The sequence below is a fragment of the Heptranchias perlo genome, chromosome 5, assembly GCF_035084215.1.
Source record: "Heptranchias perlo isolate sHepPer1 chromosome 5, sHepPer1.hap1, whole genome shotgun sequence".
Classification (NCBI taxonomy): domain Eukaryota; kingdom Metazoa; phylum Chordata; class Chondrichthyes; order Hexanchiformes; family Hexanchidae; genus Heptranchias; species Heptranchias perlo.
In genome coordinates this window covers 102,880,795-102,893,101 of record NC_090329.1, presented here as the reverse complement: position 1 = coordinate 102,893,101, position 12,307 = coordinate 102,880,795, and the positions used below count along the sequence as shown (strand labels likewise).

General features: G+C 46.1%; 1 protein-coding gene across 1 annotated transcript in view; it reads right to left on the bottom strand.

Moving 5' to 3' along the window:
• The window catches only part of cep162 (centrosomal protein 162), a 139,982-nt gene that overhangs the window by 103,466 nt on the left and 24,209 nt on the right, over window positions 1-12,307 (bottom strand). Inside the window, exons 6-7 of the mRNA XM_067983879.1 lie at window positions 11,784-11,860; window positions 6,940-7,070 (exon numbers count right to left, since the gene is read on the bottom strand). Of these exons, the coding sequence (XP_067839980.1) occupies window positions 6,940-7,070; window positions 11,784-11,860 (208 nt within the window). The remainder of the gene's footprint in view (window positions 1-6,939; window positions 7,071-11,783; window positions 11,861-12,307) is intronic.

Sequence of the window (12,307 nt, the reverse complement as noted above, 5' to 3'; positions counted from 1 at the left end):
TACAGCAGCAAATTCACATTCTAAAAATACTTGGGAAACAATGAGTTGTAGAGCTGGGTATTTCAACTAATTCAATGACAAATAATTAAGATGCATTGTGTTTAATGTAAATTTTAAACTTAATTCGGAATGATCAGGTTTGTTTTTATTTCGGTTGTTGGCTGGAGCCATTTTCTTTCCAGGCAGTTGTCTCACTTTGGCTAGACAGGTTGTTGCAATTTCATTGTAACTTAGCTTGAGGAGAAGTAGTTATTTAATTAGTATACACTGAATAATTTCTTAATTTTAAATGGCCATTTCGGAGTAAGGTGGTTGCTAGGGACCGAGGCTCAGATAAGAGATTTACTCAATGACACAGGGATTTAATCTGTTTGTGTGGCTTGCGGGGCTCAGTGTATAGATAAGTGGCCCATTAAGACAAAAAGTTTTGACATCTGTGGTTTAAGTAACATTGCATTTTCTTAATAACCCCAATGAAATAAGGGAAGACGTCTGTATAGTTAGTAATTTCTCACATTCACTCCTTGTTCAGTTTCTGCTTTAGAGCTGCTGGAGAATTGAACTGAATAAACAGCCCCACACAACTGATAAAGGATGCCTACTACCAAAAGGAGAAAACCAAACAAGGCCAAATCCCAGGACTTACATAAGTCCAAATGAGGGAAAGTCAAGACAGCTTTAGAAAGTGCAAAGCTGTTATCGGAACAGTGTTCCTAGGTTGATTTACATACGATACAACATCTATTTCATACACACCGAGTGCCCTAAATTAAATCAAAGTGCATACAAGTCAAAAGTAAATGCTTAATATTCCAACTAGAAGTAAACAAAAGGAAAGGCAGAGAAAAAAGGTCAATTAGCCCTTTGAAGCTCATCATTCCAGTATCCTAACTCTCCGTCATAGGTTCCTGATGTGATTTGAGTTCCTTTACCAAGTCTGGCAGATTATTCTGAACATTTATCACACTGAGTGAGGAAGTTGTGATATCTGTCTGAAATGTCCTTGTCAGTAATTTCCATTTATTTCCCCTACTGGTGTGATGGCCAAAACTGGACACAGTAATCTGACCAATACCTTTTAAAGCTCTAGCACAATTTACCTTGGCTCTAATTGGCCAGTTCTTTCCGTGTGACCTCTGGTCATCCCAGTTATATTATTGCATCATCTGCCTCCCATAACATTATAACTGGTTGCCTGAGCCCCCCTCCCCCCAGCAATACCAAATGCCCACACGGCTGTGACTCCACGGCCCAAGGACCAATATTCCCTCTAATTTTTTTCGGCCATGTGCGGAATGAATTTGGGTTTGTGCGCCAATATAAAGCTGTGTGCACCACTGTTAAAAAAAAATCACAACTCTGAATGGAACATCTTTTTAGAAAACATTATTCAGGGTATATAACAAATGTACAAAATAATGGATAACTGTAACAATTTAATGTTATATTGGCTGATAAATTTATATAATTTACAAAATGGCTTAATGATGCTGATTCAAACAGAAATAAATCCGCAATCAGAATTTTTAAATTGAGCCAGAGATACAAAACAGCTGTCAAATCAGTCAGTGTGAATTTAGGGATAGATCGGGAACAGTTTAATTAAAGCTCCCCCCCTCACAAATTGAATCCTCTGCAGGGTTTAAAAAATTGTGATTGGGTGGAGATGCCCGAGCTCCGACTGGCCTCTGACAAATGTATCTGTTTCGGTTTTATTTCCTGGTCTGGTTTCCGCACAGCCAATCAGCTGCTCGCTGACTGCATTTCCAAGCAACACGGTAAACAATGCAGCAGCTGGAGCGGGAGCCGCGGGATCGGACACTCCCGAGCACCAGAGACAGGCGGTGAGTTACACCATCGCCGAAAATGAAAATTACCCTCAAGGACACAAAATTTTCAGAGTCTCTTCACCATATTGTTTTATTTTCAGATAAGTTCAAATGTTTAAAGGAAATCGAGCTAACCAGAAAGTATCATATATCCTATATGTCTTTTATAATAACCTGTAATTGTATCGTTTCCCTGCTATGTGAAATTGAAGTATGTAGGCACATTACACCAAATAACTGGAACACAGTACAGTGGATTTGGGATTAATAGAATGTGTTTCTAGAAAGGAAACATATTGTGTAACTTCACGGTATTCTAATAGCTGGTGCCTTTGCATTTTACAAAAATATTGTAATTACAAAGGTATAAAACATAATAAAAAGCCTATCTATCAGGGAATATCCAGAGTAACTAAAGTCTGAATAACAGACGATGAATAATGAAAGCATAAACAGTAACTGTGAAATAAAATGTCAGTTATTATTGATTTCACGAACGCAATTCAATTGATTATATAACGCTGTAACAAAGACAGCAAATAATTAGAAATGATAAAATACACAAAGCATCAATAAATCTTACCTCTTACACAACCCAAATCCTCCTTTAACATTGGATGTCATACATCAGCTTTTGTTTTAATATAGTTTTTTGCCCAAATGAGTAAGTGGCTGTCCACAGAAAAACAATGTAACACCCAAAAGATTCCCTGGGGTATTATTATTTTGCAGAACATTTTCCACTTTGACATATATAAAATTTGCTATGTACGTCACACACTTTCATTTGAGCATCACCATTCTGTCAGGTGGCATCGATAAGATTTTCCCATTGTAAAGCTACCCCGTCTTATAGTACACCTACAGCTGCACACTTCTAACACTAGATGCAGCTTCATAAAATCCAGAAGCTGAAGATTCCAAAACCCACACCTGCAGCATCACTAAATGCACAATGAGAGAAATTCACTTTGTTATGACTTTAAAAATGATGCCTGTGTCAGCATGAATATATTTGAAAGAGAAGACGATCTGACAATATGTACCATCACTGGTTGCTACTTACCCACTGTAAACCTCCCTGGCTTCCAAGAATTTTGTTTGGTAATAACTTTCATTTATAGGGCTTCTGCACGGAGCTTGCTAATGATTTTGTTTAACTTATTTTCATTTCACTGAAGATGATTGAGAGGGCACATGATGCGGCCTTAAAGTAATTATCAGTAGAGAAAAAGTACTTGAGAAATTAATGGGACTAAAAGCAGATAAATCCCTCGGACCTGATGGCCTACATCCATGGGTTCTAAATGAGGTGGCTGCAGAGATAGTAGATGCATTGGTTATGATCTTCCAAAATTCCCCAGATTCTAGAGCGGTCCCAGCGGATTGGAAGGTAGCAAATGTAACCCCGCTATTCAAAAAGGAGGGAAGAGAGAAAACAGGGAACTACAGGCCAGTTAGCCTGACATCAGTCGTCAGGAAAATGCTGGAATCCATGATTAAGGAAGTGGTAACAGGGCACTTAGAACATCATAATATGATTAGGCAGAGTGAACACGGTTTTATGAAAGGGAAATCATGCTTGACAAATCTATTAGAGTTTTTTGAGGATGTAACTAGCAGGGTAGATAAAGGGGAACCAGTGGATGTAGTATGTTTGTATTTTCAAAAGGCATTCGATAAGGTGCCACATAAAAGGTTGTTACGCAAGATAAGGGCTCATGCAGTGCCAGACCGCGTCGGCCGCGGCAATTATGCAGCAACAGAGTGTGAACATGGTACAAGCAGGTTCCGCTCTGCAGAGTCTCGAAGTCATCAAATGTCAGCTAGATGCCATAACTAAAGTTAAGAACTGCCTCACTAGGCAGTTAGATGATGCGTGGGGAGCTTTAAGGGAAGCTCTCACGCACCCCCAAAAAGAGGCAGATCATAGGCATCGCCACGCTACTATTCACAGTCTAGAGAAACAACTCGGGAAACAAAACACAGTGGTAGCGGCGGTGACGCTGGGAATCTGAATAAGGATGATGGCCACGTGAGCCTCTATCGCTCTCTGCCACCGACAAATCCCCAAAGATGCTACTGCACCTGGTGTTCCCAGGCGGTCTCCCATCCAAGTAGTAACCAGGCCTGACTCTGCTTAGGTTCTAAAAGCAGACAAGACTGGGCGTTTTCAGACTAGTGTGGCCATAGGCATAATGTAAATGTAAAAAGGTTATTTAGCTTAGTGATCAGAGCAAAAATGACTACAAAAATTAACAATGCCTCAAACAAAAATTAAATATTAGACTGATTTCCCGACAGTGCAATGTATTTTTGGAACAAATTCCCTGAAAAGCAGTTAATGGTGTGCCAATTATTTCCTTTAAAAAAAACTACTGTATTTAACCAGATATTAACTAGGATTGAAGATTCTAAGAATGAGCAGAGACAAAGGGCGTCATTTTAGCACCCGCTATCGGGTGCGTTCCTGGCGGGGGGGCTCTGAAAACCGGAGAATCCCGGAGCTGGGCCGGAGCCCGCCCCGAACCCGCGCACTTCCGGGTTCCCCGCTGACGCGCCGGCGTGCGCGCGCAGCCCCCGCTGCTGGGAATCCCGCAAGCAATTAAAGCCAGCGGGATGCCACTTGAAAGTATTTATTTAGGTATTTCAGGTCATTAACTGACCTGATTAAGGGATTATGTGAGGAGGGGTGGGATTTTATAGCAAACTGGGACTGTTTCCCACACTGGGGGAAACACTCCCAGGTCAAATGGACGTGTTGCAGCTGTCAGCCTGTGGCAGCTGCAAAGGTCCATTTGACAGGGGGGGGGGGGGGGGGGGGGAGACCCTCACTCATTGCAGGAGGCCACTCTGTCACTTGGGACAAAGTTTGGCCTCCACCACCCTCCTCCTGACAGTCAAAGTCACCAACCTGTACACTTACCCCGGGGTCCGGAGACATGTACCTACCTTGCGGACCCCCTCAGATGTACATCTTGTGGATGGGGACCGCCGTAGCTGCAGTCATGACCTCCTCGGAGGGCGAACAGCATCACCAGCCTTGCCATCCATGCCGTCCACCTCTGACACGTGGAGCTCCACAACAGAGTGCTGTGACTCATCCACCTGTACAGCAGGAGGGAGGGCTACCGCAGAGAGAGATGCGTCGCAGAGGGCACTACCCTCGCCACAGGGTCCACAGACCGAGGCTCAGCTTCCTGGACCTCTCTGAGCAGCAGTGCACACGGAGGCTCAGAATCACTCGACATGTAGTCATGGACATCTGCAGCCTCCTTCATGCTGAGCTGCTCCCAGCTGGCCCGAGCACCATCTTCTTACCTGTCGCTGTCAAAGTCACCACTGCCCTCAACAACTTCTCCTCCGCATCCTTCCAGGGTGCAACCGGGGACATCGCCGATGTCTCTCAGTCGTCTGCGCAAAAGAGCCCTGCAAATACACCTACACCCACTCTGCAGTGACACAATGGGTGGCATCAGTTGTGGGTCCTCATAGTGATCCTCAGGAGACGGCATTATTGCACAAACCAGACAGGATTCGCGAAGACATGGCAGTAGTGGTGCCAATATAATATGTAATGTGAGTTGGTCAGAAATTCAATATAAGTCACACCCATGACAAACCCTCAAACACCCTTGTGCATCCCCTTCATGCTCACAACACGTTTGCCTTACGCTGCCTACTGCACATATGTGATGCATGCCCTGTGGCTGCAGCACAGGTAGTGGCAGGTTGAGTGAGGCTGACTGTGAAAGAGATGCACGAGAGGGTGACTATGAGATAGAGCCATGAGATTGTATAAGGATTGGGTTGAGTGGTAGTGGCGGGATGAGTACTGGCAAGGTGAGTAGGTGCAGGTAAGATGAGGATGAGGTTTGAGTGGGTATGAGGGGTGATGTGACAGAGTAGTGTTGGCAGTGCTGAAGGAGATGTGGGGTGGGGGCAGTGATGTGGCAGACGGAGTGCAGGGGAAAGACTACGTGTACTCACTTTGGCTGACCTACTGAGGTCATTGGAGTGCCTCCTGCACTGTATGCAGGTGGGTGATATGTTGGTTGCGCTGGTGACCTCCTCTGCCACCTCGAGCCAGGCCTTCCTGGTGGCAGAGGCAGGCCTCTTCCTCCCGCCCGCTGGGGGGGGGGGGGGGGGGGGGGGAAGATCTCTGTCCTCCCCCTCCTCCTCACCCCATGTATTGATACCTGGAGTGAGGCATCATTAAACTGGGAGCAGCCGTCCCCCTGGGCTGCTCCATGCTGTAATTTTTGCTATTTGTTGCAGCATGTCAGTGGAGGACTGCCCCTTTAAATAGAGCTCCTCCAGCTGACAGATCTTACTGCGCATGTGCAGCCCGCCCGACGCGCAGATCAGCAGTGGGGAACCCGGAGGAGCAGGTAAGTGGATCCAATTAGTGGATTGGATGCTACAATCGCGCGGAAAGCTGGCTAATTTCACCGGGCGCGTTACCCACGCGCCAGATAGCCCCCCCGCCGAGAACCCGCAGCCCTGCTAACATCAGGCCCAAAATTTTCAATGTTTCCTGTGTTACTGAGTCTATGGTTGAATCATCTGTACAATGCAACTAGTCAGGGGTCGAATAGTGTGGGGTGTAAAGTTGGATTAATATCCAGAAATTTTACTTGATTACTTTGGGAGCCATGGAGAAATGTCAGTGATTTAAGTTAGAAACACGGTAACGGGAGTAGGCCATTCAGCCCTTCGAACCTGTTCCGTTATTCAATTAGATCTTGGAAATTTTACTTGTTTGTTGCATCCCTCAGGAAATTTAGTGATTTGGATCATGGTTCATGACAGGAATTATACACAGTATGGCGGAAGCTGGATTAATGAGCCAAAGGGTCTTTTCTTACTCCATATTTTCATATGTTGTTAGGAGGCAGTGGTAATTGCATATTGGAGTGGCATCAGCCAGAAGATCCCTCTTCGAGCTATCTGTTTCACAGAAGAGGGATCTTGGTACATTGGGATAAAGATTGGCCATTGACAAATTGCATCTTTCTTTTCCAAACAGACATTTATTTTAAACTTAAGCCCAACATAAATCAAGTTATATTGCTATTCTTCAAAAGAGTCAAGTTTACAAAATTATTACCTGTTTTTTGGTCTCCCTTTCATCTTCAACATTTTCTAGAATACATTCTGTCTTGGCTACACTGTCATTATCTGATTGATATTCTTCACCTCCAGAATCATCTTCAAAATCTTCACTGTAGTGTCTTGAAGCTGAAATCCAAAGTTTAATACAACATTCATTCTGCAGGCACCTTTCAAATTACAGATATATATTGCACATACATCTGCAAACAAATTTCTAAATCAAAATGTTTTACAATTGAAGGATTTGTCCAATCTAGTTACATTATTTTTTCTATGGATGAAAAAAAAATCCCCTTGAAATGTAGCCAGCTGAATATCGTAACCTGAAAGCTGGGGCCCGATTTTACCAGGGGTGCGGGTAGGCCAGCGGGCGCGTTGAAAACGCACCCGGAGAAATTAGTGGGTTGCCCGCGCGATCGTAGCAGGCAACACACTAATTGGAGGCACTTACCTGCTCCTCCGGGCTCCCCGCTGCTGATCTGCGCGTCGGGCGGGCTGCGCATGCGCAGTAAGATCTGTCAGCTGGAGGAGCTCTATTTAAAGGGGCAGTCCTCCACTGACACATGCTGCCACAAACAGAAAAAATTACAGCATGGAGCAGCCCAGGGGGAAGGCTGCTCCCAGTTTAATGATGCCTCACCCCAGGTATCAATACATGGGGTGAGGAGGAGGGGGAGGACAGAGATCCTCCCCCCGGCGGCCGGGAGGAAGCGGCCTGCCTCTGCCACCAAGAAGGCCTGGCTCGAGGAGGCAGAGGAGGTCAGCTGCGCCACCAACATATCGCCCACCTGCACACAGCGCAGGAGGCGCACCAATGACCTCCGTAGGTCAGCCACAGTGAGAACACGTAGTCTTTCCCCTACACTCCGCCTGCCACAACACTGCCTCCACCCCACATCTCCTTCGGCACTGCCAACACTACTCTGTCACATCACCCCTCATACCCACTCAAACCTCATCCTCATCTTACCTGCACCTACTCACCTCGCGAGTACTCACCCCGCCACTACCACGCAACCCAATCCTCATACAATCTCATGGCTCTATCCCATACTCACCCTCTCGTGCATCTCTCTCACGGCCAGCCTCACTCAACCTGCCACCACCTGTGCTGCAGCCACAGGGCATGCATCACATATGTGCAGTAGGCAGCGTAAGGCAAACGTGTTGTGAGCATGAAGGGGATGCACAAGGGTGTTTGAGGGTTTGTCATGGTTCTTACTTCTATTGAATTAAAGAACAACTCATATCACACATGATATTGGCTCCACTAGTGCTATGTCTTCGCGAATCCTGTCCAGTTTGTGCAATAATGCCCGCTCCTGGGTATCCCTATGAGGACCAACCACTGATGCCACCCATTGTGTCACTGCAGAGTGGGTGTAGGTGTATTTGCAGGGCTCATCTGCGCAGATGACTGAGACACACCGGGGATGTCCCCGGTTGCAGCCTGGAAGGCTGTGGGGGCGCCCTCACGGGCACCGAAACCCAGGGGGCGTCGGCCTAAAGCATCTACCAGGTCAGGGCATGAACAGGAGCAACCTGCCACCACCTCTGCTGGAGCCACAGGGGTAGCACCACGTAGGGGTACCAGGAAACGAAAACCCAAAGTTCCGTGAGCACACAGGGATTGCACCAGGGTGTTTGTCTATTTCTTATCTTTTTATTTCCAGTCTTTGAATGGCAACACGAAATAAAGTCACTTTTTCTCACCAATGCTGCCACCCCTTGTCCATAATTCTGAGGGTTGTGCAATATGTCCCTTTCGTGCGCCTCATCATGACGACGACCACCCCGTCCCACCCATTGGGCATAATACAGTGGGTGCAGGTGTACAGGCACCACTCTTCTGTGGAGGGAGTCTGTATGGACCCTCGTCTGTGCACGTTATGACATGTGAACGCCTCACACAGTGTGATGTTAGGAGAACCGTTGGCATATGAGATCCTCCCTGGCCTGACGAGCACGCAGGTGAGCCGGTGTTCGGGCCATGGGTCGTTCCTCCTCCTCTTGCTCGTACTCTTCCTCTTCTTCCTCCTCCTCCTCATTGTCGTCCTCAATGTGGGTGGCGGGTGTGCATGGGGCCTCCTCCAGCGGCTCCCCTCTCTGTAGTGCCATGTTGTGCAGGGCACAGCAGACAACTATAATTCGTCCCACTCAGAGTGGCGTGTATTGGAGCACTCCCCCGGAACGATCAAGGCACCTGAAGCGCATCTTGAGCAGCCCTATAGCCTGCTCAATTGTAGACCTGGTAGCAATGTGGCTGTCATTATATCGACGCTGCGGCTCGGTAATGGGGTTCCTCAGAGGTGACATAAGCCACGTGTGCAGGGGATATCCCTTGTCGCCGAGGAGCCAGCCGTTGCCGGTGTTGGGTGTGTGGAAGGGGGGCGGGACGGTGGACTCCCTGAGGACGAAGGCATCGTGGCAGCTGCCAGGGTATCTGGCGGTGGTCACAAATGAGCTGGGCGTTCATGGAGTGATACCCTTTCCTGTTGATGAACAGCCCTGGCTCATGTGGAGGTGCCCGTATTGCGATGTGGGTGCAATCGATTACACCCTGCACCCGTGGGAAGCCAGCCACATCATGGAATCCAACCGCCCTCTCCGTCTGGCTGCGCTCATCCATGGTGAAGTTGATATAGGTCGAGGCCCTGCGGAACAACCCATCGGTGACCTGCCTTATGCACTTGTGTGCAGACGACTGAGAGACCCCGGTGATATCCCCCGTGGCACCCTGGAAGGATCCGGAGGCGAAGAAGTTGAGGGCAGTGGTGACTTTGACGGCGACGGGTAAGAGGATGCTGCTTGGTCCATCCGGGAGCAGCTCGTCATTAAGGAGGCTGCAGATGTCGGCGACTACCTGGAGAGTGACTCTGAGCCTACGTATGCACTGCTGCTCAGAGAGGTCCATGAAGCTGAGCCTTGGTCTGTAGACCATGTGCGGAGGGTAGTGCCTCCTGCGACGCATCTCTCTCTGCGGTTGCCCTCCATCCTGCTGTGCAGGTGGATGTGCCACAGCACCGTGTTGTGGGGATGCACGTCTCTGAGGCGGACGGCGTGGACTGCGAGGCTGCTGAGGCTGTTCGTCCTCCGAGGATGTCAACGTAGCACCCATCTGGCAGGTGTCGGTCTGCGGGGTTGTGCACGGTAGAAAAGTGTGTCCTCGCACAGGGGTTGCCCTTCCACGCCGGTGAATCTTCTTGCTTGGAGGAGGGTGGTGGAGGGCAGGCGTTGCCCAATGTTACGGAGTGTCCTCCTGCGTTGGTGAAGGCTCTCCCCCCCCCCACCTGTGGAATGCACCTTGGCAGCTGCCACGGGCTGCTGGCTGCAACACGTCCGTTGGGAGTGTGAGTGTTTCCCCCAGTATGGGAAAGAATTTCTCATTTCACCGTAAAATCCCACACTTGTTAAAAAAACAGCTCAATCAAGTCATTTAATGACCTGAAATAGCTAGATAAATACACTCAAGTGGAACCCCGCTGGCTTTAATTGCCTGCGGGATTCCCACCAGCGGGGGCTGCGCATGCACCCCCGCACGTCAGCGCCGAACCCGGAAGTGGGCGGGATCGAGGTGCGATCCGGTCCCGCTCCTCGATTTCGGGATTTTAGAGGCCCCCCCGCCGAGAACGCACCCGAGACCGGGTGCGAAAATCGGGCCCCTGGTCATTGTTTACATTTCTAATCTCTACCAGCCACAAAATGCTTCAATCTTCTAGTTTTGGAGAAACTCCAATTCTTTTTTATTGCAAAAGTACTTAATGCAAGTAACTCAGAAACAAGCTGTAGTATTTCCTAAAAAAATAACTTATAGTTGAGACTGCACTTTCAACAGTTTGTACTTCTAAGTGACCACATACGTCACATTGAAGAATACATAAATGAGTCAGAATCTGAACATGTTGCTCAGAATGTCAAGGCATTTCATTTTCCTGCTAGGTTCTGGCTAAATTCGAGAATTCATTCGCTATGCATCATGTAAATTTAACAGACCCCTCAACCCAGACCAAAATAGTCCTAAATGTAGCTTTTACTTTTCATGATTTCTACTATATTCCTGGTCTAGGTGAATGTCCACGACAGTCCAAAGAGAGAAATAAATAAAGTACAGTACAAAAAAAGTACAGAGCCACCAGCAATATGAAATCAACCCCAAAATGTAAACAAGGCACATTTCCAAAGTTCTGTGAGCCCAGCAAATTGCAGAACCATTGCATAACTGCTACTTGAAATGTAAATCAGACATTAGTTACTGTTGAAAATTACTGGGATTTCTACAGTTTACATAAACATTGATTTCATAACATCTTGCAGCCACAAAAGCAGGCCATTTGGTCCATCGTCCCTATGCTGTCTGTTTGAAAGAACTATCCGATTTGTTCCATTTCTCTACACCGTTTACTTTTCTTCTTTGAAAAATATTTATACACTTCTCTTTTTAAAGCTACTTTTTAAAACAACTTTCTGCATTAAAAAAAATTCTCCTAATTTCTACTCTCCCTTTGTTCTTTTGGTGAGGATCTTAAATTTATGCTTTCTAGTTATTAATTCCCTGACCAGTGGAAACAGATTTTTCCTATTTACCTAAACGAAATCCTTTTAATTTTCATTTCTTGTCTTAACTATGTCTGTTCTAGCGAACAGCCCAGTCAAGTTACTATTGAACAGTGAAATTAGACTTGTGATTTTTTTTTAAAAATCAAAAAAAACAAAAATAAACAACACTGATTTAACAAGATATTAGCTATAACAAGTAATTTGTTTGTAGTAGTTGCAAAGGAGTTTCAGTCACATGTGGTGCACGTGACCTATTCTTTCCTAAGCTTTTAATAACATTACCTGTGACGCTTTTAGGTCTTGACTCATCCTCCTCCTTAGTTTCCGCACTCTCTAAAGTTCCTAGCCTGTCTTCATTTCTAGAAATAAAATCAAAAGATAAAATGCTAGACTCCTGCATGTCTATCCTCTCAAAAATTGAAACAAACATTTACCTCATCAATTTTTCATCCAGTACCTTATACTAATACTAATTCAATGCCTATATCATTGAACTTTTCTGTACATTTGTCCACATTAGTTCTGAGAGGAATCTGCAGTGTTCTACCATCACATATTCAATCATTATTTTAAACTAAAGCTTAGTAAGAGCCATTGTGCAGTGGTTTCGTCAGTTGCATCTTAATATGCACAGGATAGAATCAGATATCTACAACATGGTACAACACCAAAATCAGAATACTAAAAACATTCACAAGAATCCTTATTAAAGTGAATATCCTCAAATTGATTTTTGCAAGAAACTAATTTCAGTGAAACTGAATCCTTAAACTGAAAAGAAATTAGCATTAAGTGACTTAAATAAT